Source organism: Giraffa tippelskirchi, chromosome 6 (genome assembly GCF_054371585.1).
Source record: "Giraffa tippelskirchi isolate mGirTip1 chromosome 6, T2T-mGirTip1v1.2.pri, whole genome shotgun sequence".
In the NCBI taxonomy this organism is placed as follows: domain Eukaryota; kingdom Metazoa; phylum Chordata; class Mammalia; order Artiodactyla; family Giraffidae; genus Giraffa; species Giraffa tippelskirchi.
The window spans coordinates 75080773-75108696 of NC_137280.1; the positions used below are offsets into that span (position 1 = coordinate 75080773).

Consider the following 27924-nt stretch of genomic DNA (forward strand, 5'->3'; position numbering starts at 1 on the left):
GAAACTCCTCATATTTAATACAGAACCAAAAACACAACACAACACAACAAAATCAACTGCAAGCATCGGCAGCCCCAGACTGACTCAGAAGATCATCACATACTGGGATAGTTCAGTGACGTCTTCGGAGAAGTGCTTGTAGAATTTACGGCTCATGGTGTCTGGGTCCTGCTTAAGCATCTCGAAGTCTGCAGCAGAGACCCAAGGGTCCTCCAGCCACGGCGCAGCCGGCCGTGGTGTGGAGGACAGGCGCAGAGGGAGGGGACAGGACCTGCCCTGGGAATCTGGTCTTTGAAGACACTGCCCTTCTGGGGGTTCCATCAGAGCGGTATGGGGTATCACAGCCTGTCCCCAGGGCCCACGTGGGGTGTGTGTGTGGGGTAGGTCACATTCTGTCCTGGAATCAGTTCTCAAGGGGAAGATGATGGACGGCCTGCCCTGGGGAGGGGCTGAGCCCACTCCAGCATCAGAGGAGTTCCCATGCGGCTCAGGGCGGGCCCGCGCTTACATTTCTTGAGGGTCTTCACGTCGCCCTTCTTCAGGTAGAAGCAGAGATCGGTGAAGTAGTCCTGCAGGATGCCCCCTGCAGGGGGGAGGGTGGGGGCCGCTGAGGGATGCAGGCAAGGACAAGGGGCAGGTGGCCAGCTGGCGGACGGAATGGACCTCGGATTAGGCAATGGCCACACCTACCGATGAACTTCATGGCCGTGAGCTTCAGGCGCCTGTTGGGGCTGTCCAGGTACACCAGCGCCTGCATCAGAAACTGGTGGCAGCTGCTCAAGTTGCTCTCCACCTGGGGTGGTGGGAAGGAGAAGGGTGGGTGACGGGCCGTGGCCCTCATGCTCCCTGGGCCTGTATTCCAAGCCTGCAAGCAGGAGGGCCATGACTGCAGGCTGGGTCCAGGGTGGGGAAGCTGGACCCCTGGCAGGGCTGTGGCTCTGCCGGACCCGCCTTTCTCACGCCCATCTCTGGTGGGACCTTGCCTCCCTGTCGCCCCTCACTCATACTATCCAGATGTCTCCCAGGAAGTGGCCTCTGCCCCTCCTGGAAGCGCTTTGGGCCATCAGAGTCCACAGGGTGCGGGCGGGTCTGGGGCTCTCCTCTGTCCAGAGGCATATGTGCGGGGATCCGGTGTTCTGCTGTTCCACCGGGCCGGGAGAATGGGGCCCTGTCTGCGCCTGGAGCCTGCAGCTGCCATGGCTGGGTGGGCAGGGCCAGCCGGGGCAGGGATCGCCTCGGGCCCAGAACATGGAGCTGTGGAGCTGTGGTGTCTCTTGCTCTCCCCAGCCCGTCCACCTCCTCACACATCTCCTCAGCGCGGGGTGGGGGTCTGGTCCATTGCCGGTGCTGGGACCTACAGGGCCTGCCCGACGACCGCACTGGGACGTCAGGGGCCGCCGTGTCCCCCAGGGCCCCACCATAGCAGTGTGGGGCTGCTGCCAGCAGGGCCACCTGGTCCAGACCTGTGGCGGGGGTGTGGTCTCCCACATGGCTCACCCTGGAGGCCCTGAGTGCCACAGCAGAGAAGCAACAGCATCCTCCCAGAGGCTGAAGTCTCCAGCCCAACACAGACCCGGCATTTAATAGACACCCACAGGACCGAGGCGGGGGCACCAGAGGGAGCACTGGCATCTGCCCTGCCCACTCTGGGAACCCCTCAGGGGACCCTGTCTGCACCCCCGTCTCCATCTCCCTGGCCTCCTTGCCCCTCCTCCAGGGGGGCCTGGCATCTCACCATGTAGATAAAGATGTCGTTCTCAGCACCTGGGCCATGACCCCAGGCCAACTTGCCAAACAGCTCCTTCCGGAACTCCCACTTCATCAGGATGGCGCAGCGCAGGAAGGTGAACTTTGTCTTCTGTGGGTGCCCAGAGAGATAGGTCACCACTCCCGCATTGCTGCCCTCCCAGGCCCAGCAAGCACCCCCTCCCAGCTGTGCCCCAGGGGAGCTACACCGTGGCAGGAAGTGGGGCCTCTGCGGCAGAGTCTTCACTCCCCGAGACCCCCCGAGACCCGCGGGCATCCTATTCTCATTCACAGGAGGATTCCAGCAGTGCCTTGGCCACCCAGGCCTCCTTCCCAACCCTGAGTGCGTCTCCCAGTTCAGGGGCTAGGCACCCATGGAAACAGTGTTGGCCTTTCGCTCACCAGACCCCACCAGCCATGGACTCATGACTCCTTTAGAGAGTCCCTGTGTCCCCGTAATGGGCAGAATTGTGTCACCAAGATCCATGTGCTGAAGTCCTAAACCCCAGGACTTTAGGGTATGAATGTATTTGGAGAAAAGGTCCTTAGGGAGGTGACTGAGTTAATGTGAGGTCTGAGAGCAGCCTTGATCCAGTATGACTGGTTTCCTGATAAGAAGAGGAGATCGGGACACAGGCATCCATGGAGGGACCGCCGCGTGAGGACACAGGGAGAGGATGACCATCCACACACCACGGAGAGCGGCCTTCGGGGCGCTGGCCCTTCCAGGGTCTGGATCTCAGCGACAACGTCTGTGACGGTTTACGACGGCAACCCAAGCTGACGAAGACAGGCAGGCCAGACCACTCACCATGACCACATCGGGGCAGGAGTCGGCCAGGTGGAAGAGCAGGGGCACCAGGGCCTGGAAAGCGTGGCTCTTGAGTGCCTGCCGGAACTTCTTGCCACCGCTGTAGATGACATCTCCATATAGTAAGATGGCTCCACCGCGCACACCCTCCTGCTCCTGCCAGAGATGGGCAGGTCATCCCCTCAGCCAGGCAATCTACTGGTGCCCAAGGCCCCACTGCGGCCCCGGCCCCACCAGGCCACTTGCCCTGCCTGCTGCCACCCATCTCTCATCTTCCATTCCAGCCCAGGGACGGCAGTGGCCAGTGGGTGCCATCACACCCGCTCTCTTCAGTACAGGGTGAGCCGACCCCTTCCCTCCACCCCCCGGCCCTGCTGCCCAGGCCCTGCTGCCCGGCACCGGTCACAGCAGCTGGCCGCCCCCTCCCACAGCTGCCGCTTTCTCCTGGGTCGGCCTCTTACCCCAGTGTTTCTCCTGTGCTATTTCTCTGGGGGTCTCAGGCTGACAACAACCACACCTCCAACTCCCAGGGAGACTAGAGCACAGACCCCGGAGCCAGGTCTGTTACCCGCTAGTTCTGTGATCCTGAGCAAGGCTTCTTCAGTGCATGACTCAGTCTTCCCTTTTATGCCAAGAGGCTGACAATAGCGCCTTTGTCCTTGGGCCGCACTGAGTGCTGAACCCCACTGTCCTACTCTGCGCCCTGGCTCCTTCGGCCTCATCAGACCACCTTGGGACAGCAGCCCCGGAGGTCTCCGAGACACAGCGTGAATGGTGGCGCCATCTGCCTGGCCCTCACCCCCCACCCCCTGGCCCTAGCCCCATTTTCTCACCTCTAGAATTGAAGCCACCGGGTCTTACCCCGCATCCCCTGGCCTCCTCCTCCCCACAGTGCGCTGGCAATCCCTGAGGTCCTTCTGGCAGCCTAGCAGCCCTGCCTCAGTTCAAGCCTCACCACTCTTAAGCCTCTCATTTATTCAGAACCCCTGAAGCCATTTACCCTGCCCCCACTCACTCTCCACGTGTGAACCTAGGTGGGCTCTGCCCTCTGCTCCGAGCCCACCGCCACTTCTGGGTGAGGAATGCAGGTGACTATCTCTGAGGCAGCCTCAAGGCCTCACAGAACCATCCTGCCCTGGGCCAGGTTCCCCCTGGGCTCCACCTGTGGACGTTATCCATGAGGCCAGGAGAAGCACCTTCGGCTGCTCTGATCGGAGAGGGTTAACCTCTCTGGCTGCTCTGATTGGAGGGTATTCGCTGCTCTGGCTGCTCTGATTGGCAGGGGTGGCGGGGTGTGTGTGGCGGCTCTGGCTTGGCAGTAGTTAGCCGCCCTGGCTGCTCTGATTGGAGGGTGTTCGCTACTCTGGTTGCTCTGATTGGCAGGAGTGGGGGTGGGCGTGGGGTGTGGCGGCTCTGGCTGTTCTGATTGGCAGGCTTGGGCAAGGGATTCCTCACGGCTTCAAACAGCTGCAGCAGGTACTGGGCCATCTTGACGCTGACGGCGCCGACGCCCTGGGCGCCCAGGTGTTGCAGGACGTCACCCAGGATCTCCATCAGGCCCAGCAGGTCCTGGGGCCCGGGTTTCAGGAAGCTGTCCAGCAGCCTGGTCAGCTGGTTCCGGAGCAGGACCACCTGCCGGAAGACGCGGCCGCCCGCTGGCCCGCTCGGCGGCCTCCGCGGTGCCCTTCCCCGCCTCTCCACCGGCGCCACCTCCCCGGGCCAAGTCCCCCGCTGAGGCCGCCTCTCCTCCGCACTCCTGGACCCCCTTCGCGCCCAGTGGAGACCCGGCCCCAGCCCCCAGCCGGGGTCTTGGAGGAGGACGTGTGCCCGAAGGCCCACAGGAAAGGTGGGGAAGGGCGTCCTCATCGAGGCAGGTGTGAGCTCTCGGTGTCCGGGCGGAGTATGGACGGACGACCTGGCAGGAGTGCCTCTGGTTAGGGATGTTTACCTGGAAAGGAGGCGGACCTCAAAGTCGCTGAACCCCTTCCGGTCCGAAAAGTCTAGGACTCGCGAGCTGCACACTGCAGCAGGGTGTCCCCAGCCCTCCTCGTCTGCCTGGCCCTGGCCTGCCGCACCTTCCTCATCCACCCCTGCCGATGGGACCTAAGGTAGAGGCTGTTTTCCACCGTGCCGTCTTCCTCCCTGAAGCCTCCTCCTGTTCCCTTCTCACCTTCTGAGGCTGCATGAGGCTACTGCTGAGGCCCTTCAGGCTCATGGCCCTCACCAGCGGGTTGGGGTTTTTGAGACCCAGGTTCAGGAAGCTGTTTATGGTTCTCCGAGACATGTACTGGGTGAGCTCTTGGCCACTGAGAAACTAGGTAGGGTGGCACAGTCAGCTCACCAGTTACTTAGGGCTGCCAGGGGAAATGGGCCCCTAGCCTGGCATGAGATAGCGCGGTTAGACACAAGGAAGCGCTTCCAGGCAGCAAGTAGATCTGACGTGGAAGGCAGAAGTTATGGGGCCTGTATTTCATGGGTAAGGATGGAAGTCCATTCTCTGTCTTGAGGGGCAGAGGTGAGGCATGGCCAGAAGGGGCTAACCTCTGTGATGATGAGGATGGCTACGATGTTGTCCCGTTCTTCAGGGCTCTTCAGGAAGATGACCGCCTGCCCCAAGACTGCTTTGACCTCACAGTCGTAGTGGGCCATGGCCCTGTTAGATGGAAGAGGCAGACAAGGGGCCACTGAAGTCTTCCCCCTTGGCCAAGGGGACTCCTCCTCCCCAACAGACCTTCCTCATTCAGGGAGATGGCCCAGGTGACTCAGTCTGGAGTGCAGGGTCCCAGCAAGTAGTTTCGGGGGGGTGGGGGGTCCATCAGGGGTGCGGTCTGGGGCAGGCCCCTCCCAGGCTTGGAGCTTACCTGGCCAGGAGGGTCACCCCCTCAGTGTAGGTTTCCAGGTTCTCAAGGAGCTCCCAGCCCCTCAGCAGCTTGAGGTGGGCGAACACCTCCCAGTAATTGGTGGTCCAGAAGAGACCCTTCAGGGCCTCCAGGCATGTCCTAGGGGCAAGAGGGGTCTTGAGAGGGAGTGAATGAGGGCAAGGGCCCACTTCTCCAGCACAACCTGGTGGGGTGAGCGGCCTGCTTCCACGCGTCCTCCCTGCAGGAATTGCCCTCCGTGTCGCTGTCTGTGGCTCAGTCCCCTGCTCCCCACCCTGGACCCCCAGGTGGGACCAGAGCTCATCCTGTTTGGGTCCCTAGCCCTTAGCCCAGGTCCTGGTGCTCACCGGGGTTTCTAGGGGTGAGTGGAAGGAGCCAGAAAGAAGGTATGGGTTGGGGTCCTGAGAGGGGGCTGGACCCGGAGGCCGAGTCTCGCATCTCACCTGCAGGGGCTGAGGGCCTTGGCCTCCAAGGCCTCCTCCTGGTAGTCGGACATGCCCTCCACCGTATCCAGCTCAAACAGATAGTGGAGCTGGGTGAGAAGGCCCAGGAGGATCCCTGCGAAGGCCCAGCGCACCGTGGCCTTGTACTCATGTATGTAGAGGAGTTCATAAATGGTGCCCAGGGCCTGCAGCAGGACAGGCACTGCCCTTGGTCCCTGTGGAGGGTCTGGTGCCAGGCTCGAGCTGGCCCCACCCTGAGACTCAGCATCCAGGGATACCCTCTGCCAGACCACCCTGGCCTCCCCAGGGCCCCCGGATGTCAGACTCCATTGCAGGGAGTGGGGTGCAGGGGAAGGGCTCACCAGCAGGGAAATAAGCTCGGCCTGCATAGGGACCTTGATGAGCTCCCGGGGAGGCCGCAGCTTCAGCTTCATGTAGAGCAGCGTGATGACCTTGCGGGCCAGCCGGCTATTGGAGGCCAGGGCCTTCCACAGGGGCACGACCTGCCTGGGGAGGCAGGGATCAGTCCCGCCAGCTGGCTGGCCGCTCTGGGCGGAGGGCCAGTGGGACACGACCCCAGGGCAGCAGGGCTGTGGAGGTAGCCAGGCCCTGCAGGATCAGGGAAGCCCCCAGTCTGGGGGGGGTCCAGCGGCTATCTTCTAGTGACCCATAAGGTGGGGGGGGGCCCTGCTTGAAGTTCTGTCGGGGCTGGCTTTCCCCAATATTCACTCCTGCCTCGTATCCCATCACCCAGGACGTGAGCAAACCTTGTCCTTCTCCTGCCTGTCCCCTCACTCGTAAAGTGGGGCTCATACCCAGCAGGGTGCATCCCTCAGCAGCCTGAGGGACAGGTGAGCCCTGGGGTGAGTGTTGGGGGGCACAGCTGACCCCACGGCAGGCCGCTGCTCCCTGAGATGTTTCAGGAGGCACTGTGACCTCCAGCACCCCCGGACCTCAGGTTCACACACCACTCAAGTCAGGTTAGAATTCCACTGCTGACTCAGCTACCCTGGGGCTGGTCTGAGGCTGTGTTTCTAACATGACGCTGTGGCCCTCGTGGTGTGGCTTCTGGAAACCCAACATTAGCCCAGGGGCGGCTGGGACACGATGTGATCAGGACTGGGCAGCGGCAGGAGCTGCTGGGGGCTCGTTAGTGCTGTTGCGTTCCCCAGCTGACCTCCCCGCCCTCTGCAGGTTGGTTTCTGAGAGCTCTCTGAGTCTGAAGGGATGCATCCATGTCAATGGGCCCCTCTTGGGACACTCCGCCTTAGCCCCTCAGCGTGGCGCATCTTCAGAGACCCCTGGCCGCCCTGGCTCTGGAGTCTAGGCAGGGGGTGGGGTTAGGCTGAGGTGCGTGGGCAGTTCTGCCTTCCCAGGAACCGAGTCTGTTCGGGAAGTGTCTGTGGACTGGAGAGCAAACCGCAGAGGCGGATGGGTGTTCACCTTTGGGCCGTGGGCGCAAGTGACCTACCTCTCCGAGGGAGGGCACAGGGACAGCATCACTTCGACGGTCTGCTGTGTGTGCTGCGTGCCCAGCACTGTCACGGCCTTCATTATGGTCTGCAGGATGCTCGTGAAGACGATGCAGGGCAGCTCCTGAAACAGCTCCTGCAGGATCTCGGCCACCTGTGCGGGGAGGGCAGGCCACAAGAGCCTCGGAGCAGCCCCCATGCCCAGTCTCCTCCAGGAGGGCGTCCCCGCCTGCAGCCACTGGGGTGTCTGGACGTGTGCAGGCCCCAAGGGGGCTGCCCCCAGCTGGGCTGAGCCTGCCATTGCGCAGGCTCGTGTGAAAACAGGCATCAGCTCAAGGGGCCAGTGGGCCTGGCCGTCACTGTGGAAGGTCACTTTCCGAGTGATCTGTGGACTAGGTTGGCCGAGTCAGACCAGGGGCAGTTAAAATCTTGGCGGGGGTGAGGCCCTTTTCTCTTTTTCTTGCTGGACAAGACTGCGACAGAGGCAGGGTGCCCCTCTGATTGCCTGTGGCAGGGGCCTGGGACCTTGAGGGGTCCAGCCAGATGGGGCCTGGCTGAAGCTCAGCCCTGCCTACCAGAGCCGATGGCCAAGAGCAGCCTCAGGACTTCCTGCCTCCAGGGCTCAGGGGGGCCTCAGTGAAGAGGCCTGGCAGCCCACCTGCTCTGGCTTGATGCTGCGGTCCTCCATGATGGTCAGGAGCAGCTCCGAGGCCAGGTGGCAGTAGAGGGAGTCGTGGCTGCACAGCCCTTGCAGGAGCGTGAGGACGAGCTGCGTGTGCTGTGCCACCGTCAGGTGCTCGTCCAAGGTCTGCAGCAGAGGGGCTGGGCTGAAGGGCCGAGGGTGTCCTCCCCCTGTCAGTGCTGTCCAGGCCATCCCCCGTGTGGGCCGGGAGACTGAAGCTGGGGTGTGCTCTTACCCAGGGACAGAGTGAGCACCAGGTGCATACACTGCAGAGACCCCAGGAGGGCCCCCTTGAACCCCTACCCCCAGCAGGCTGCAGGTGCCGGCCCGGCTGGCCTCCATAGGACACCCAGTAGCCAGAAATGTGGCCGCTGCAGCCTCACAGCTTCCCCTTCTCTGGAAAACTGCTCTGTGGAGGCAGAGAGCGAGCAGCCGCGCTCCCCTAGCCTGGGGTGGGGGGGTCTGGCTCTGGTGCCTCCCCTGGGGCCGGGCTGAGACCACGCCCTGCTCAGCCCTCCCCCCTCCTCGGTCAAGGGCGCTGGGACTCCTGCCCTGGCCCCACCTCTGGGGAACCCTCTAGAGGGATGGGCTTCTCAGCTGTGGGCCCCCGGGGAGGGTTCCAGCCTGTGCTGAGAGCCGCTGGATTCCAGGCTCGGTGATCCTCCCTCGAAAGGTAGGGAAACAGGCACAGAAAGTTCAACGGACCCACCAGGGCACTCAGCCAGTTAGGCGCAGAGCTTGGACTCAAACCCAAGCCCTCGACTCTCAGTCCAACTCGAAGGGAGAGCTGAGCCCAAGGACGTGATCCGGGTGGGGGTGGTTGGGGGCAAAGGGGGCGAGAGAAGGGAGATCAGCCATCCCGCTTGCCCTAACCGGGGAGGGGGGTGCTAAGGCCAGTTGTCACCCTAGTGGGGGGCCACGGGAGGCCAAAAAGAAAGGATGCTGGGAAGGGAGGTTCTGTGAGACCACAGACTCTGCGTCTCCTAAGGGGCCCCATCACAGGGTTGGGTGAGCGGGGCAGGGGCGGAGTTCTAAGGGGAAGAAAGACAGAGTGCTTCCCTGGAAAGAGCTCTGGGGTCCGGGCGCTTGCTAACCTGACCGCTGCCCAGACTGCAGAGGCCCCCCACCCGGGCCCCATCTGTGAAATGGGCAGGCCGACCCTGTGCTCTTGGGCAGTCCTGGGCTCTGCAGGAGCCCCGCCTGGGCCAGCTGCCAGCACCCTCCACCCTTCCCAGCCCTCACCTTCACCAAACTATAGAACTTCAGCTCCGAATCTCTGTGAGCCTTTGCTTCAAAGTTCTTCATTTTATTCAGATGCATGAACTCCAACGTGCTTCCTGTGGTGGGATGCTGGGTCAGGAGGCCTGCCGCCCACAGCCTGGGAGGCGACACCCTCCCCGCATACCACCGGGGAGGCCTCCCCCCGACGGCTCACCCTTCTGCTGGATCAGAAGCTGCAGGAAGAGGTAGACGCACTGGTGGGAGTAGCTCTGGGTGAGCTGGTCCCTGTCCCGCCACAGCAGCAGCAGCAGGCCCACCTGGCGGCCCAGTCCCGAGGGCATGGCCTCCTCCTGGGGGAGGTGCGCAGTGAGCGGACCGCCTGGCTCCTCACCTCCACCATCCCTCCCAGCCCTGCAGCTCTCAGCTGCTTCCTGTGCTCTGCGTCTCGCCGGTTGGGTGCTGGCACCACATCTCCCTAGGGGCCCTTATTCACCTTCAGGACCCCGGTTTCCTCGTTGCTTCTGAACGGAGGGAAGTTAGTGGTCTTCCTGCCCTTCCTTCCCTGTGTGCATGTGGGCACGCCTGCGTGTGTGCACTCTTTCCTTCTGGCTGCTTTAGGATATTTCTGTTCACTGTTGTATTTCAGCAGCTTCGGGGCCTTGGCTGAGGGTGCAGTGACCACACCAGGGCCTGTCCTTTTTCCTCCAGGTCTTATGTCTTTGCTCCTTCCCCACTAGTCCTGGACCTGAGAGCTCTCAGCTAAGCGCTCCTCCAGCTGGTCCTTGCATCGGCTGCCCAGTCCTCACACACAGCCCTCGCCTTGCCTGAGGGCTCCAGGTAGTCCCCCGGCTTCCCCCTCTTTCCTTCCAGTCTTGCTCATGGGTAGCCTTTCCATCTAGGTCTTCCCTATTCTATTTGAATCACGACCTCCACCCCAGGACTGGGCTCCTGGTGAGAGGGTGTCTCGTCCCCAGCGCCTGCTAACCATCCCAGTGCTCAGCGGACAGGGACTGCGGGAGTCAGGAGGCAGGGTGGGGGCCCAGGGGGGCACTCACGGTGAGCTTCACGTAGTCCGTCACGTACTTGAGGAGCAGGAAGACGGACTGCACCACCCGCTTGCGCTCATAGCTTTTGCTCGACTTCAGCCAGGGCTCTGCGTGCTGGGGTGGAGACCAGAGCCAGGGACCTCAGCCCACGTGCCCGCCCTCCTGCCCAGCTCCCACCCTCCTGGGGCGCGGCTGCGACTGTGGGGGTGGTAGGGGTGGCTCGTGGCCCACGGGGCATATTACCCTTTCTTGCCTGTGCAGTAGCCCGGCACCCTAGGGTGAAGCACCTGGGGCCATGTGACTGTCCCTCGGGGCTCCCGGGGCTCCCAGAGGTAAGGACAGTGGGCCTCCTTGCTCCTTTCAGGGTACGCACTGTTATGAGGGAAGAGGTGAACTTGGGTACATGGTGCAGGGCATACTGGCTGACCTGCCCTCCTGGCCCTCCTTCACCAGTGGGATGCTCCCTGGGTGGGCCCTGGGGTGGGGTGGGCACTGGGAGCCCTCACCTGCAGGAGGAAGCAGATCTCATCCATGCTCTCGTTCTCAGAGATGAAGGTCTGGAGGAGCAGGTCAAGCGCTTGCATGGACTTCTGGTACAGTGCCTGGTGGCCAGAGGGTAGCTGGTCAGCCTGGCCGCCACCAGACACCTCGAGGGTGAGCACAGACAGAGTGCCCCCATGGATGCCAGCTCTTCGTGTTATAGTCTCTGGGGGTGTCAGATCTGCCTCCAAGACCCCAGGAGGAAGCAGGGCTCCATGAGCCACGGGTGCTCCTGGAGGGCGGGCAGCACCCCACTCTGGCTCCTTGGACAGCTCCCTGTGGTCCTCCCACCGCCCGGATCCGGTCTCCACGGCCTGTCTCCTCCGTTTGCTCAAACCCACGTCCCGGGGTGAGTTCTGCCATCTCTCCTCTCCCCTTCTTGCTTCTCGGGAACATTTTTGGCGCATGTTCCCAGATGTTTGAACTCAGACCCAAAGCCATACACAGACTTGCCCCAGTTCTCGTGTGGTGGCAGACCGCAGACCTGCCAGCACTTGGCACTAGGAACCACTGGTGACTGTTGAATGAATAAGTGTATGTGTCACTGTGGTCCGTGCCACGTGAACACGCCAAGTGGTGGGAATGACTGCAGCAAGCACTCGATAAATCCTGGTTGAAATGAGGGAACCATGGCTGTTCCTCTGCATAGTAATACTGCGATCTGCTGCCTAGGACCAAAGATTTCTCAGGTTCAAAGGAGACAGTCTATGCTGTAATGCAAATAGGAACCAGAAATACAGTTTGCACCCTTGTAATGACAGCTCACTAGCCGTGTATCCATTATCTTCTTCAGTGGGTGCCTACTGAGCCTGTATCACACCAGCTGCAGGAGGCAACAGGACAAAGCAGGCCTGGTTCCTGATCATGAGCCTCTCCCTGGCCAGTCAGAGAGAAGCAAGAACATTTTGTAAAAATCTTAAGAAGAAAAATATGGGGGGAGGGGGTTCCAAAATCACTGCAGATGGTGACTGCAGTCATGAAATTGAAAGACGCTTATTCCTTGGAAGAAAAGCTATGACCAACCTAGACAGCATATTAAAAAGCAGAGACATTACTTTGCCAACATAGGTCCCTCTAGTCAAAGCTATGGTTTTTCCAGTGGTCATGTATGGATGTGAGAGTTGGACTGAGCACCGAAGAACTGATGCTTTTGAACTGTGGTGTTGGAGAAGACTCTTGAGAGTCCCTTGGACTGCAAGGAGATCCAATCAGTCTATCCTAAAGGAAATCAGTCCTGAATATTGGAAGGACTGATGCTGAAGCTGAAACTCCAAGACTTTGGCCACCTGATTCAAAGAACTGACTCATTTGAAAAGACCCTGATGCTGGGAAAGATTGAAGGCAGGAGGAAAAGGGGACAACAGAGGATGAGATGGTTGGATGGCCTCACTGACTCAATGGACATGAGTTTGAATAAGCTCCGGGAGTTGGTGATGGACAGGGAACCCTGGCGTGCTGCAGTCCATGGGGTTGCAAAGAGTTGGACATGACTGAGCGACTGAACTGAACTGACTGAAGAAGAAAAATAAACACCTAAACAAGTTTGAGACTGAGTTGCTATTTACTTAAGTGCTGTAGAGGAAGACGGACATCAAAGAGGTGATGAGCACCTCTCCCCTCAGACCCTGGGGCCCAAGGGCCCAGCACAGGCGGATCCATCTGCCCTCTGCTCCCCCTCCCAATGGAGGTATGTCACTGCAGGCCAAGGCTGCTGGTGTCCACAGGACAGAGAACCAGGGAGGGGAGAGGTACACAGAGAGAACACAGGGTCCCCTGGAGTCTTCAGCAGGTGAAGGTGGGACACCCCCCCCCCAGGTGGGAGAGAAGGTCCCCAGAGCTCAGCATGCTGGGACTGGGCCTGCACACACTGGCCTGGGTAGAGAATGTCTTAATTCATGGGGCAGAGGGCAGAGTCCAGAGGTGTCTTTGAGGCAGACTGAGCTCCAGAATCAGTGCTGCTCTAGCCCACCAGCAAAGTTTTTTTCAAAGATCTGAAAAGGTTCAGAGCTTACAATTAATTTAACTGTGTACCATAACAAAGCCCCCAAATAATTATAAGAATACAAAAATACACAGTACATTAACAATTTTCATTTATGACGGTCAACATCTGTTAAAAATTACCAGGTATGCAATGAAGCAGGAAAACATGACCCACATTGAAAGAGAAATATTAATCAAAATCCACCCATGAATGACAGATAATAGAGTTAGTAGACAAATACTTTGAAACAGTTATTATAGCTGTATTCCACATATTAATAAACTAGAGGAAAGCTTGAATTTGTAAGACAAAGACATGGAAGATATGAAAAAATTATCCAAATAGAACTTTTAAAGATGAAAACCAAAATGTAAGAGTAAAAAACACACCATGGGATGAAATTCAGATGAGATGTCAAAGAAAAAAATATTAGTGAAATTTGAAACATAGTACCCTGCCAAAAATATATTTCTAGTTCCAAAATGGTAGAAAGAAGAAAGTGAGCAGAATATTAGTGACCTGCAGAGCAACTTCAAGCAGTCCAATATACGTGTACTAGAGAATCCATCCAAGATGTGGGGGTAGGGTGTGTGACGAGAGTATGTGAGGAAATAATGGCCAAAATTCCTCCAAATTTGGTGAAAAATATAAGCCCACAGTTCCAGATATTCAACAAACTCCTAGCACAAGGAACATGAAGAAAATTACAAAAGCTCTACCATATAGAATTGCTTAAAAGCAGTCTTAAGGAGAAACTGTCAAAAAAATAAAAAGCAAATGAACAGTCAAAGGAAAAAAAGACCTGTTATTGGAGGAACAAAGATAAGGATGGCAGCAGATCTTCTTTGGATAAAACTATGTGATGGCACCCCACTCCAGTATTCTTGCCTGGAGAATCCTGTGGACAGAGGAGCCTGGTGGGCTGCTGTCCATGGGGTCGCACAGAGTCAGACACGACTGAAGCGACTTAGCATAGCATGCGTGCATGTGATGTGACAGTGGTCAAGTGTGTAAAGCACTAAAACAAAAAGAGGAACCTGTCAACTTAGAATTCTATACCCAGTGAAAATGCACTTCATTAACAAAAGCTAAATAAAGACCTTTTCTGATATAGGACAGCCAAGATGCTGGAACTGTAAGATATGCGAAAGGCCAGTCTCCGGACGAAAAAGGACTTTGACGCAGGATGGAAGCGTAATATCTGAATCTGCAAAAAGGAATCAAGGCCTCCAGAAACGGAACTGTGTTGGCAAATATGAGACACATTTCTCATTATTTAAATCTTGCTAGAAGATAACTGGCTGTTTAAAGCAAAAAGAATATCAATGCTTTGGTAACATGTGTGGAAACAAATGTATGACACTAGAGCACAGGGGTTGGTTGAGCCAGGGTGGTGTTGGGAACCCCCACATGTGAAGTGGGGTAACATCACCTGAAGTGCACAGCAATAAGCTAAAGATGTCTGCTGAAAGCCCTGAAATAACCAATAAGATAACAAAGAGCTGTTGCAAATAAGCCAAAAACACAGATAAAATGGAAACTTTAAAAAAAAAACGAAAAAGAGTAACAAAAGATAAAGGACAAATTGAAACCAGCAATCAGATGGTCACATAAATCCAACTATCTTGATATACAGTTAGTTTAACATGACCATCCCCTGTTAAAGGCAAAGATTGCCAGATTGGATAGAAAAGCAAGACCCAACTATATGCTTCCTGTAGGAAAAAAAGACACCTTAAATTACGACACGAATAAGTTAACAGGAACAAGTCCTGTGATGCTGACACTTCCAAGCTACATTAACACCAGAAAGTTGACTCCAGAGCAAAGAGCAGACCTGCAGTAAGGATGGTTGTTTCATAAGGGTGCCGGGGTCTGTTCCCCGGGAGGACGTGTTTGTGGAACAAAGCTTCAAAGTGAACAGGGTTTCAAAATAAACAAAGCAAACTTGATACTGCTGCAGGAGAGAGCCAACCCACAGCTGTAGCGGGATTTCCACACCCCTTTCAGTCACTGATAGAAGAGACAAAACTTGGTGAGTACACAGAAGATTTAAACAGCACCACCCCCTACCTTCACCTGACTGGCGTTTGTGGGCATCCCCCAGGGACAGCGGGACGCACAGCCCGTCAGTGCACCCCGCATGTTTACCGACATAGGCTATAGTCTGGGCCAATACATTTTAAAAGATTCACGCTTCTGTAAAGTGTTTTCTTTGACAAAAAAAAAGAATTAAACTAGAACCTAATTAACATACTTCTGAATAAGTCATAGACCAAATTTTTGAAAAATCTAAACTGAAATTAGGAAGTATTTAAACTAAGTGAAAATGAAAATATATCAAAATCGATCATCACAGCAGATATAGCAAAAGCACCTGACAAAGCCCAACCTCCATTCTCATAAACACTCGCAGTAAATTAGGAATGGAAGGGAAACTTTTCATCCTGAAAAGGAGCAAGCAGCATGCTTGAATGTAAAAACAAGTGTGTTCTCCATCAGATCAGGAGCAAGATTGGGACGTCTGCCCTCATCACTGCTGGCCAGCACCGTCTCAAGGTTCTAGGGTGTGCCAGAAGTAGAGAGTGAGATAGAAAAGGCATTGAGATCGGAGAGGAAGGAGTCAACTGCCTTTATTCACGGAAGTCATGCATCAAACCCTACAGAATCTACAGAAAACAAACTTGTGATTTCCAAATGGGGAAGGAAAGGGAGAGGGATAAATAAGGAGTATGGGATTAACTGACACAAACTACTATGCATAAAATAGATAAGCAATGAAGATTTACTTACTGAACAGGGAACTATATTCAATATCTTATAATAGCCTATAATGGAAAATAATCTGTATGTGTGTGTGTGTATGTATACATATATACATATAACATGCACATATTATATGTATGTGTGAACATGTGCAAACGTGTACATGTGTACATACATATGTATGTATAATATATAATACACACATGTATGTATGTATACACATACACACACATATATATAAAAAACTATCACTTTGCTGTACACCTGAAACTAACACAGTAGTGTCAATCAACTAGACTTCAACTTTTTAAAAACTTGTTGCTGTAGGAGGCAGGAGATGAGATGGGGAACATATGGTTACTTATAGGTTATTGTCAAGGTACTAGCTTTGGTTTGGGGTAACATGCTTTGTTACTGTAAATAACTAATAACATGGACCAAAAGCAGGAGTATATCACAACCAAGGATTATGATCATCTGATTCTGTGCACCTACAATCCCCTTGAAAAAAACTAGCAAGGATACTAATTTAAAATTTAAAAGGAAGTGCCCATGCTGGCAGCGGCTCCAGGCAGGGCTTGTGACAGGTGTGCCCAAGGATGCAGGTGAGCCTGAGTGAGGTGTGTGGAGTGGGGAGCGTGTGTTTCAGGCAGGGGCGGGAACTTGGGAGCAGATGCCACGCGGAGCAGACCCGGGGCCTGGGGTGAGGGATGCCTGGCCGCTCATTTCCGGCTATGTGTTCGCCTCAGCATCCTCTGATTCTCACGGAACACTATTGGCATGGAGACCAGAGCCCCATTTGAGGGGGCTGAGCCCAAAGATTCAGGGTTTTGCCAAGGTCAAAGCAAGTCTGCGTGAAGCTGGGCTGAAAAGCAAGTGAGCCTGGGGCTCTCTGCTCTGTTCCCCATGCTCGCCCATGTGGCCCAGCACCCGAAACCCCCACCCCAGGAGCGGGGCGGTCACCACGACGTCCGGGGCCAGCTCCAGTGGCGGCAAGCTGGTCTTCAGCATCTCCACAGGTGGGAGGTTGTACAAGCTCTGCAGGCAGGTCTGCAAGATCCTGGACTTGACCGTGGGTTTGAGTCGGGGCCGTAAGTGGCTGGAAGAGATGGCCGGCAGAGGCTGACCCCATCCAAAGTGAGGGAAGGGACTCTGGCTGGGTGAGGGTGGGGGTGGGGCGCCGTGGGGAACACGGAGCTCAATCGCACTGGAAGGGCCATCCCAACTCATTCATTCACTTCTCTTGGGCTCCATGATGTTTGTTATGAGAAAACTTAGGGATTATTCTGGGGTCAGTATCAACACTGTGAATAGGATCTGGGTCAATTTGTGAGAAGGGTGGGGTTCAGAGTGTGACCAGGGTCAGGGCTGAGAGTGTGACCAGAGGTCAGTGTGACCAGGGTCAGGGCTCAGTATATGATAAGGTCAGGGCTAAACATGTAACATGTGTGACCAAGGTCAGGGCTCTGCATTGAGCAGAGTCAGGGCTCAGTCTGTGCCAACGTTATCAACCTTGACCTCGACGAGAAGCAAAGGAAACCTAACTGTCCTTGACCCCGTAGCCCCTGGGCTCCGCTCAGCCCCTGGTGCCAGGCTCACCCCTCCAGCCTTCATTCACATCTTTCTCGTCTCCTCACACACTGACCCCCACCCGAATTCAGAGGCCTGGCTGTCCTCACTCCTGGACCCCGAGAGACATTACCTCAGCTCCATGATGACCAGTATGATCTTCTGCCGGAAGAGGTTGGCCAGGAAGTTGGGCTCCTTCTCCAGCATGCTCTGGGGGCCGAGTGGGAGCCAGCATGGAGGAGGTGCCCACCTGCCTGCCTGGCCTTCCACCCCCAGACAGGCCCCCAGGGTCACTGACCAGGAGACACTGGATCAGCTCCGGTGTCTGCGTGAACTTGTAGCTCCAAGCACTGCGCTCCCGACTGAGAGCCTTCACCAGCATGATGGAGGCCGAGAGGAAGCTCGCCTTCAGGGTGCTGTCCTGCCCAGGCAGACAGCCCGGAGCCCCATCAGGGGCCCAGGGTGAGCCGTCACTCAGCCCGCCTGGCCTGGGTTCAGGCAGCACCCACACAACAAACAGTGCACACAGCACACACACAGCACCTTCACACAGACACAATACAGAGGACACACCCTCAGCACACACACCAGACGTGCAATGCACATATAGCACATGCACATAGCATACACAACATAGATCCCAGCACATCTCCACACACAATATAAACACACACTATACACACAGCATATCCACTGTCACACACATCCACACATATTACACAGCACACCCTCATGCACACAAAACGCACACATGTACAAAAATTGCACACATGCTGGTTCCAAATAGGAAAAGGAGTACATCAAGGCTGTATATTGTCACCCTGCTTATTTAACTTATATGCAGAGTACATCATGAGAAACGCTAGGCTGGAAGAAGCACAAGCTGGAATCAAGATTGCCGGGAGAAATATCAATAACTTCAGATATGCAGATGACACCACCCTTACGGCAGAAAGTGAAGAAGAACTAAAAAGCCTCTTGATGAAAGTGAGAGAGGAGAGTGAAAAAGTTGGCTTAAAGCTCAACGTTCAGAAAACTAAGATCATGGCATCTGGTCCCATTACTTCATGGGAAATAGATGGGGAAACAGTGGAAACAGTGTCAGACTTTATTTTTGGGGGCTCCAAAATCACTGCTGATGGTGGTTGCAGCCATGAAATTAAAAGACACTTACTCCTTGGAAGGAAAGTTATGGCCAACCTAGATAGCATATTGAAAAGCAGAGACATTACTTTGCCAACAAAGGTCTAGTCAAGGCTATGGTTTTTCCACTAGTCATCTATGGATGTGAGAGTTGGACAGTGAAGAAAGCTGAGCTAAGCACCAAAGAATTGATGCTTTTGAACTGTGGTGTTGGAGAAGACTCTTGAGAGTCCTTTGGACTGCAAGGAGATCCAACCAGTCCATCCTAAAGGAGATCAGTCCTGGGTGTTCATTGGAAGGACTGATGTTTAAGCTGAAACTCCAATACTTTGGCCACCTCACACAAATAGTTGAGTCATTGGAAAAGACCCTGATGCTGGGAAGGACTGGGGGCGGGAGGAGAAGGGGACGACAGAGGATGAGATGGCTGGATGGCATCACCGACTTGATGGACATGAGTTTGGATAAACTCCGGGAGTTGGTGATGGACAGGGAGGCGTGGTGTGCTGCGGTTCATGGGGTCGCAAAGAGTCGGACACGACTGAGCGACTGAACTGAACTGATACATGACACACATAAGACATGCAATGTTGACAGCTTGCAAAACATGTAACACACAGCATGCACTAGTGCACCTACATAAATGCAAACTGTGCATATGGTACACACAACACACAGACCACAGGCACACCTCACATACAACATACACACAATACACTCGCACACACACCGCCTGGCTTAAATGGCCTGGAGCCCTCCGTAGGAAGTCTGCACTGACCCATCCTTGCTCTCACTCAGTGACATTTTTGAGAAAAAGAAATGATGGTGTAAAAGTCGTTCTGAGGTCGAGGTCGACACTCAGTGTGCAACCAGGGTCAGGGTTCAGAGTGAGCCAGGGTCAGAGGTCAGCCACTGGTGAGGAAAGGACACAAAGCCCTGGAGATGGAAGCCCCCCCCCACGCCTCACACTCAGCCCCAGCTCCCCCGTTTTCAAAACTGACTCCCCACCAGGCCCTGCTTTCCAGGCGCCATCAGTACAACCACCTGATGGGCAAGGCGGTGGACACGAGGACTGGACGTTGGAAGAGTTGGCTTGCTTAGCACTCACACACACGCATGCACAATACACGCATGTGCACACACGCTCATGGCTCCCCTCCCTGCCACCCGAGGCCCAGCGGGGCTCACATGGCTGCTGCAGGAGAAGTAGTATACCATCCTGGAGGCGATGTTGTCCACCCAGGGCAGGACCTGCTTCCTGGCGTGCAGGGCCATCTGCCCATAGCACAGCAAAGCAGTGCTGCTCACCCACCTCCAGTGCAGGTCCGGCTCCATCTGCCGCAGCAGGGAGCGTGGTCAGGAGCGGGGCCGCGGGGCGGCAAGAAGGGCCCTCCAAGCCCTCCGCTCCCCCAACCCACCCTGGCAGGACCCTGGCCCCTTGGAGCAGCCCGTCTTCTCTGAGCGGAGGTGCGCAGGCTGCATGGGCAGGTAAAGTGGAGCCACTCAGCATGGCCCCCAGGCCTGGCGCCCCAGCGAGGACGCAGCCAGGGCCATACATGCTGCCTGAGGTCAGGGCAGGCCCCTCGGCCCCTGACCTTTAGCCCCGACCCAGGCTCTGGAGCCCCCTGTGTGGGGCCCCCAGGGATAAGGCTCCCGTCTGCCCAGCTGGCCAGGATGGGAAGGCCTGAGCCCCACCCTCCAGCCCCTCAGGGTGGTGGCTGGGCCGGACCAATCGCATCCCCGGGTTCCATGAGCAAACTGAGGCTCAGACAGCACCAGTGACCAGGGATGCGCCCCAGGTCCCCACCCTTCCTGCCCCCAGGCCACCATTCTTACCTGGCTGTCCGGGGACAGGGGGGCAGACCTCAGGAACCTGGTGCGGCCCAGGTGCTCCAGCCTGGCCCACACCTGCTCCAGGTGAGAGGCGGACGTTATGCCAACGGCCAGCGAGATGCCCTGGGGATGAGTGGACCCCTTCATGAGCCCGTCCCCTAGGGTGGCACCTTGCAGCCCACCCACCCCTCAGTGGCTGGCAGAGCTGCTCCGCCTGCTCGAGATAACCTGCACCCTAGGAGCTGTCCGGCCAGGATGGAGCTTGGACATGCCCTGGGCAGTCCCCACTCTCACTGCCAGTCAGTGCTGTACCGGTGGCCCCTGTGTTTACTGCAAAAGGGCTACGGTGCTGTTAGAGTCACAGAGTCCCCATGGGGCAGCGTGGACCTCAGTCACAAAGCAGCCAGGTGAGCGGGAGGGAGGCCCGGCCCATGAGCCTGAGGGAGCCTGAGGGGCTGGGATGGCTGGGGCCTCCGACCCACCTCCCGGTTGCCGGACGACTGGTGGGACAGCTCGAGGAGCTGGAGCAGGTGTTTCCTCACCATGTCGCCGTCAGCACTCTCCCTGAGGATCACGCCGTACAAGTGGAAGAGGAAGGACTAGGGCGGGAGGAGAGAGCACCTTCTGTGCGGGGCTGGGGGGCACCAGCTCCAAGCTCTGTGCTGAGCCTCCCGGCCCACGCATCTCAGGGACCCTTGGCAGTGCCAGATCCCTCTGCCCCCACTCCCCCTCAGGTGGGGGTGGAGGCTGCACTCAGAATCTTCTAGAAGCCCCTTCGTTTTTCTCTTGATGGAAATTAGTACATGCTGCACTAGGCAGCATGACTTGAACGGACCAGCATCACCCGGTATCTCCCACGCTGTGAGAGCGTAGGGCCCGGGAGGGGCAGGCAAGGCAAACCCAGCCCCGGGCCCGCGCACAGCCGCTGCAGGCACAGGGGCCCGATGCCCCAAGGCCCACGGCCCTGAGGCCTGGCTGCCGCTTCTGCCCTGGGGTCAGGTCCTGGAGCAGCCAAGGTGTGAGCCCCTTGCCTTTCCAGTACTTTCTGGGCTGGGTCGGCCTTTGGGGAGGGAAGGGCCTGGGGGTGATCGTGGCACTGACCTTCTCCAGAGGAGAACTGAAGTCCAGGTTCAAGGGCTCCAGGACCTCCTGGATACTGGCATCTGACACCTTCACCTTCTGCACGAGCTGCAGGCAGAGCACCGTGCTTGCCCCCCACCCCCGAAACCCCAAGAGGCCAGAGTGCATAGGACAGACAGGCCCAGCAGGCTTGCCTCCAGAAGCTGGAGGCCAAGTCCACCGGGAGTCTTCAGGGACTGCGGTGACCCCGTGGGCGGGCAAAGAACACACAACCCATCCCAGAAAGGGTAAGGAGAGGGCAGGGGCTGCTATCGTTTCAACAACCCTCCAAGGGACTCATTCCAAGTGGATTCTAGCCACACCCAACCTAGCGTGAGCCCTGGTGGCCTGCTACGCACAGGATGGAGGCTAAACCCTTATCATGGCTGGTGAGCGGGGCTGGCTTCACGGTATTGCCCGCGGGTGAACAGGGCTGGCCTCGTGCTGTCTCTGGGGAGTGCCCCCAGCCCTAATGTCTCCAGGCCTCAGGGCCTCTGCACAGGCTCTTCCCCTGGTTGGACGCTCTACCCACCCCAGAGCCAGGCTCCTGTGTGTGGGTCAGACACCAGCCTGGCTCCCGGGCCCCAGGGCTGGGCTGAGCTGAGCTGTGCTGCTGCCGCCCCGTCTGTAACTGCACCTGCCCTGCCGTGACCCATCCTCCAGGCCTTCACACTGGACAGAGGGCTGGAGCATGGAGGGGTGTCAGGGTCAGGAAGGAGCTGGCTCCCCCCCGCCCCTCGCAGGAGGCCTGAGGACAGCGTCGACTGTGTCCTGCAGAGGTCCGTCAGTGCCGCCCAGGCCTCGGGAGCACCCAGGGACCCAGGGGCAGCAGCAAATGTATCCAGTTCCCTGAGGGGTCCAGGCCCTCGCCCAGCTGACAGGCACCCACCTGCCCACACGTGTGCCCATCACGACTCCCTCCTACCTCTGGGAACCTTCCCCTGAACATGCCCGGGGGTCGGGGATGTCAGGGACTGCAGTTTGCGGAGTGGGCTTAGAGACCCAGGGACAGAGTAGGGAGGGGGAGCCCCCCAGGGGCAGAGAGTGGAGAGGGAGCCCCCCCGGGGCAGAGAGTGGAGAGGGAGCCCCCCACCCCGGGGCAGCGGGGAGCTGAGCACCCACCTGGCTGTGCTGCTGCATGCAGCAGAGGATGGACTCCAGCATCAGGCACCTCTCTGAGACTGACGCGGTCCTGATCTTGCTGACGACGGCCTCCTCCCAGGGCGGGCTGCAGCTCAGGGGCTTCTCCGCCACCACCCTGCCTGAGTGGTCTGCAGAGCACAGAGACACAGAGAGGCAGTGGTGCGGGGACACCGAGGAGCCCAGGCCTCAGGGCTCCTGCTTCAGCTGGGTCCTGAAGTCACACCAGCCCAACCGCCTGGTGCATGAGGCACCTGCGGGACAGATGCGTGAACACAGCCAGGAGGCTCTGAAAACACATGCGGAGGGCAGACGCCTCCCCTGAGGCTGAGACTCCACCTGGAGGCAGGGGGGAAAGCCAGGGCCCAGTCCAGGAGAGGGGCCCCTGGTGCACCCCCTACCGCTAACCATGTGGGGCCAAAAATTAACTTGTACCCTGACCCTGCTTCTTGCAGCCGCCCGAGGAAAGGGCAGCCCATCCTGATAGCTGCATTTCCAAACTACAACTGCAGACATACAGAGGAGACTGAGGGGTTGGGGCCTCTGAATCCTGGGATGGGAGAAGGCTTTCTACACATGGCACAAAGGCAGAAACCAAAGGGAGAGGGCTTTCAGAGTCATCAACATGGACTCAGGGCCCCGGGCAGCCTCACAACCTACCAATAAACCCTGAAAACACACTCGTGACCTCTGTAACCAAGGTTACTCTCCATACACCTATCAGTCAGTCCGTAAGGATTTGCACCATCATTTGGAATACAGACAAAGGGGTTGGAGACGGGGCTTCTGGAAGAAACTCTGCTGGCTAATAACTGAAGCACCAGGCAGCCCGGCCCCCTCACCAGTGATGGACCCCAGACTGAAACCAGGCAAGAGGTCTTTCTTGTCAGCGCGACAAAGACAACCAGAGTGTGGAGAGAGACGCCCATGCTGCAGGGGTGGGGGAGGCGGCAATCTGTCCTCTTTGAAAAGTGATCTAGCAACTCTTCTCAAGTGCAAATAAAAAGCACGTTCAGACCACTCAGACGCAGGATTCCTCTCTCACGAGCGGAAGGCAGCTTTGTGATAACGGTGGGGACTGGTTTCCAAACGTCCCACACTTTCACAAAGATAATCAATACTTCTTCCATCAAAAAAACAAAAGGCTGTGAAGCCCGTGTTCGTGGGGAATGAGACAAGTGGCGTGCCTGGGCCAGGGGGCCATGCGCGGCATGGGCCCCGCGGTGCCCGCGTCCCCTGCCTTCTGCAGGCCCCACCTTCCCCAGCCAGCCCCGCAGCCTCAGTCCCATGTTGGCCAAGACGGTGGCCTGTTCTGAGAAGCTGGGGCCCCGGCTCAGTGAGTGTGACTGTCGGGGTAGGGCACTGCTTGCTCTGACCAGCACAGGGGAGCCGCCTGCCTGCCTGCTGGCTCACTCGCTGATTCGCTCACTAAACGCTTGCTGAGGATCTGCTCCCGCCAGGTACCGGAACCCCAAACTAACACAAAACAATTGTTCGTTTGGCTCTCGGGCCAGCTCTGCGCCCCCAGACCCCGACGGGCAACGGTGAGGGGTGACTCCACACGATGCCTCCCTCGAAGGGGCGAGAGAAGCTCCAGGACCCCAGGAAGGGTGGCATAGAGTGGGGACCGGGCGACCTCGCTGTGTTGAAAAGGGGATGGGCAGAGCAAGGTGCTGGGTGAGGCTCCGTGGGCCAGCTCCAGTCCCTGGTAAACTGTTGAAGCCCTTCCAGAAGTTTCTGTCTGCTGCTCACCCACACAGTGTCAGGAGGGAACCCCAGAGGGGCGGGTGTGTGTGGGGCTGACACTTGGCCGTGGTGATGGGAATCAAGGCCCGGAAGGGACAGCTCAGCAGGCTTCCCGAGGCCCCGCTCAGCCCTGCTCACCTATGTCCAGCTCCCATGCCTCAAGCGAGAGGCGGTTGGACCAACAGGAGGGGCGGTGGAAGCCATCGCTGGGTGCGGCTACCATGGTGCACGGCCCCTCCGGGAGGACGGGTCCTGGGAGGACAGAGGGCAGCCTCTCTCACACCTGCAGGAGCAGGGCCAGCCCGGCCAGCCCGGACCAGGCCCCCCACACCCCATCAGCAGCTCCGAGGCCTCCACGGGACCTGCGGAAGAGGAGGGGGCTAGTTCCTAACTTGGGCCAACATTTGAGGTTCCCCCCCAACACTACCGGTCCTTCAGGGCCCCTGGGCCCCAGCCTGCCCCCCAGGCTCCCCGCCCCAGAGGCTCTGTGTTTCCAAGTCCAGAGTCCACGTGGCAGTGACCACCTGCCCCATCCTTACATGCACAACTCAGGCATGGCCACCACAGGGTCCGTGAGGATGGGCCGCAGGAGCTCAGCAGGACTTTCCTGGGGTCCACTGCGCCCAGCCCGGCCACCTCCAGACCGTGATCCCCTTCTCTGGGCCTAGGTGGGCAGCCACACACTCTGGGAGGCAGTGCCGAGCGCAGGGCAGCCCAGGGCCCCCCTGGGGACTTCATCCCTGCCTGTACTTCCAGGGGCCCCCAGCGTGAGGGGCGGTAGGGGCCTGTGGGCACTGGGACAGCAGAATCTGCGTTTCTGATGAGCCTCTGTCTCTAACCACAGGCTGCCGCCTCAGCTCGTGGCCCCCTGGAGGCCCCACCAGGCCCCCGCTGGCCTGGACCCAGACAGCAGCTGCAGGGTGGGCAGGTGATCCTCCCTTGGACAGCGCAGCCCCTCCCTGGGAGGCGGGACCTCCATGACCAGCGCCCCACCAGGGCCCCTGCTCCCTTTGCCTCCAGCTTCATTCCTAAGGATTCCCCGAAACTTTCCCTGGCTCCTCTGTCCCCAGGCGCCCAGCAGGCCCTCAGGCACACCCTGACGCCCCTCCACTATTCATGGCCTGACCACAGGCTCTGGCCCCTGGACCCTCTCCCATCTCTGCACCTCCCTATCCCCCCACCAGCTCGGTCCCCGCAGCAGGGCGGGCTTGGGGCGGCTCAGTGCTTTCCCATGGTCCATGACCCAACCCCCTCCCTGGTCACAAAGGCGGGGGCTGCAGCCGGATACGCAGCAGAACGCCTGGTGTCCAGCCCCCCAAGCCTCCATCCGGCCCCCAGGATGGGCGCGGGCCGTCCCGATTCTCAGGGCCTGCAGTTTGACGCACCCAGCCTACAGCTCGGGACCTCCTCCTGCCAGCCTCAGGGTGTCCCCCGCCTCCCACCTCTCCCTGCTCCAGCTCACCCTCCATCCCAGCCCCCTGCCCCGAGCCACACCTGACCCACCCTTCCAGTCCAGACCCTCCTGGCCCCATCCCCTCACGGGTCACACTCCCGAGCCCACCATGGGCGAGGCCCTGTCCCCCCTCCCCTGCTCCCCGGCCACCCCCTTCAGGGCACCCCCCTGGTGGTCCAGCAGTCACTGCTCTCCTGTGACCCTTAGTGGTCCCCCTTGGCCCCCCTCCCCCTACAGAAGCACTTGCTGCACAAAGATCCTCCTGACCAGCACACCAGCTACCGGCTTTGGCTGGGGGAGAGGGGGCTGTTTCTGCTTAGAGGAGACAGTTTTCTCAGGGAGGTTGAACCCCTCATCTGCAAGCTGGTCCCCCAAACCACTTTCATGGAGGATGGAAAAGCCACTGTGGCCCCTTCCACATCTGGGGTGGGACCAGGCTGTTGGAAGTGACGGTGGGAGAGAGTCTGGGGGCTTCCTGGGGGAGCTGAGACGAGACCAAAGTCAGCAAATGGGACAGGACAGTGCCCCCAAGGAGGCAAAATCAGAGAGCCCAGGGTAACTAGCCCCAGAGAGGATAATTTGGCCAGAGGGCAGGATTATCCCCCTCTTGCCGCCTTGTCCGCTGTGGGCCCCCAGCGCCCTCCCCCAAAGGGCTGCAAAGGCCTTCTCTTCAGTTCCTGGCCCCTTCACTGCAATGCCACTGACCTGTGCACAAGGGCGCTGCTGCCTGGGGCATTCCTGCCCCACTGCCCTCTGTTCCTCACTCTCTCACCCCTCTGCCCTCCCCATCTCCAAGCCTGGGCTTCCCTTTCTCCCCGTTTAGGATCTGCCTTCAATCTGTATCCCCGAAGTTTTACGTTCCTGGAAGGAAGAGCCTCCCCAAACACGCAGGGTCAGGTGCCGGGAGAAGGGCTCAGATATGAGCTCCCGGCAGACAATGGAATCACATCTAGAAGCTGATATTCACAGGAGAGATCACTTAAAACGTTGATGACAGCCCCCAAGAGGAGAGTCTCTGATAAGACCCCCAGGAGCACACGGAGGATCCCATTTCTGGGAGTTTAATCAATGGAACGAATGAGAAATGCATACCAAATTCTCTACTCAAGGAGTCTTCTCCCATTTAAAATAGCCACACATGTTCAAAAACACAGAAAGAATGGGCAGTGATTAAAAATCATCTTTCTGAAGACGATTTAATGATGCAGGGAATTGCTCAGGGTCCCACGTGCAATGAAAACGCTGTATGATTCTAATTTAAAATTAAGCATTACCTCTGGGTGTTGGGGTTTGGGTGGGTTTTTTTTTCCTGTACTCTTTTCAAATTCCGATTTGTCTGCAATGAGAATGATTACCCTTATGAAAAAAAAAGAGTGCTTATTTAAAACCAAAGGTGACATGAGGCTTAAGAATAAAAGAAAAAGACAAGTCAGCGGACACTACCACTGGAGGAAGGAGTTGGCACAAGGGCTCTGGCCAGCTCTGGGGGTCCAGAGGCTTGACGTCCTGGAGCATCCTGAGAACACCCCAGAGGACTCAGGCCTCAGGCCTCGGTGGGGGCTGGCTGGGAAGGGGCTGGAGTGGGCGGAGACGTTGGAGGGGGCAGGACACCAGCCGCTCTGGCTGGGGACAAACTCACTGCCCACCCTGTGGACATCTGAGGGGCGGAGGCGGTGCCCACGGTCACTCAGGACCCCGCAGGACAGCCTGGGTCCACGTGGTCAGGACTTCCACCTGATGCTGGTGGCTGGCAGAGCAGGGAGGAATGTGTTCTCTAAGAGCTTGAGGACTTTATAAATTCACAGGGTGGGGGCAGAGCCCGGCCACATGACCGCAGGACCCAGCGACCCTGGCCAGGAACAGTGCGTGCAGGGCCTCCAGGCTGCCCAGAGGTCTGGAGGGTCCACCGAGGACAGCTAATGTGGGCTCACTGTACACATTGCCCCTGCTGGCAGGCAGGTGTCACTCTCTGAGCAAAACAGCCCAAAGGACAGCTGGCGGTGGGGGACCTGGCAATGCTGGGAGCCCCAAAGGGAACGGTAGGGCTGGCGTCGGGGATGAGTACCTCCTGAGAGAGATCCCTCTGTGAGTCCAGTCCTGTCCCAGGGCTCCCAAAGCCACGGTTCCTTCTTCCCAACAGCCACCCCACCTAAGAATTCTGTCCTCCAACCGCTGCCAGTGGCAGTTAGGGGACTTCCAGGCACATGGTCCTGAGTTTGCTTCTTCGGGGACCAGGAGGACCTGATCCAGACATGGACAGGTCCTGGAGATGGTGGCGGCCCCAGGACAGGCCCTGCCACCTGCGGGTCCCTCTTCCTGGAGCCCTGCGCC

At 57.9% G+C, this 27924-nt stretch overlaps 1 protein-coding gene across 13 annotated transcripts; it reads right to left on the reverse strand.

Moving 5' to 3' along the window:
* LOC145511178 (maestro heat-like repeat family member 5) lies at positions 1–27712 on the reverse strand. 13 transcript variants are annotated; one of them, XR_014057599.1, is made up of 29 exons: positions 27659–27712; positions 26868–26929; positions 24279–24502; positions 22377–22525; positions 21237–21323; positions 20618–20734; positions 20139–20258; positions 19491–19637; positions 17458–17580; positions 17293–17369; positions 16554–16689; positions 10807–10902; positions 10310–10414; positions 9469–9604; positions 9276–9370; positions 8010–8159; positions 7351–7505; positions 6242–6386; positions 5880–6064; positions 5419–5556; positions 5099–5210; positions 4728–4871; positions 4013–4189; positions 3573–3719; positions 2558–2713; positions 1736–1858; positions 691–793; positions 509–583; positions 1–188 (listed from the first exon to the last, which is right to left on the reverse strand). XR_014057599.1 is itself a non-coding variant. In XM_081503989.1 (29 exons), exons 3-29 carry the CDS (start codon positions 24361–24363, stop codon positions 85–87), a joined length of 3348 nt encoding a protein of 1115 aa, XP_081360115.1. In that variant the 5' UTR covers positions 24364–24502; positions 26868–26929; positions 27659–27712; the 3' UTR covers positions 1–84. The 13 variants fall into 13 exon arrangements, 5 of the variants coding, with proteins under 5 accessions (XP_081360115.1, XP_081360114.1, XP_081360117.1 ...); XR_014057594.1 differs by having other exon boundaries at positions 4013–4505; XM_081503989.1 differs by lacking the exon at positions 3573–3719 and adding an exon at positions 4506–4660 and having other exon boundaries at positions 2558–2707; positions 4013–4148.
* Positions 27713–27924: the final 212 nt, after the last annotated feature.

Bases quoted from the DNA above. Each gene is read 5' to 3' on its own strand.
- LOC145511178 (XM_081503988.1), bottom strand. From the start codon at position 24,363: ATGGTAGCCGCACCCAGCGATGGCTTCCACCGCCCCTCCTGTTGGTCC. The intron at 20,735-21,236 runs GTCAGTGCCACG...CTCCCGCCCTAG, and splicing joins TCAGTTCTCCTCTGGAGAAG to TCCTTCCTCTTCCACTTGTA. The intron at 10,415-10,806 runs GTGAGGGCTCCC...TCTCCACCCCAG, and splicing joins AGATCTGCTTCCTCCTGCAG to CACGCAGAGCCCTGGCTGAA.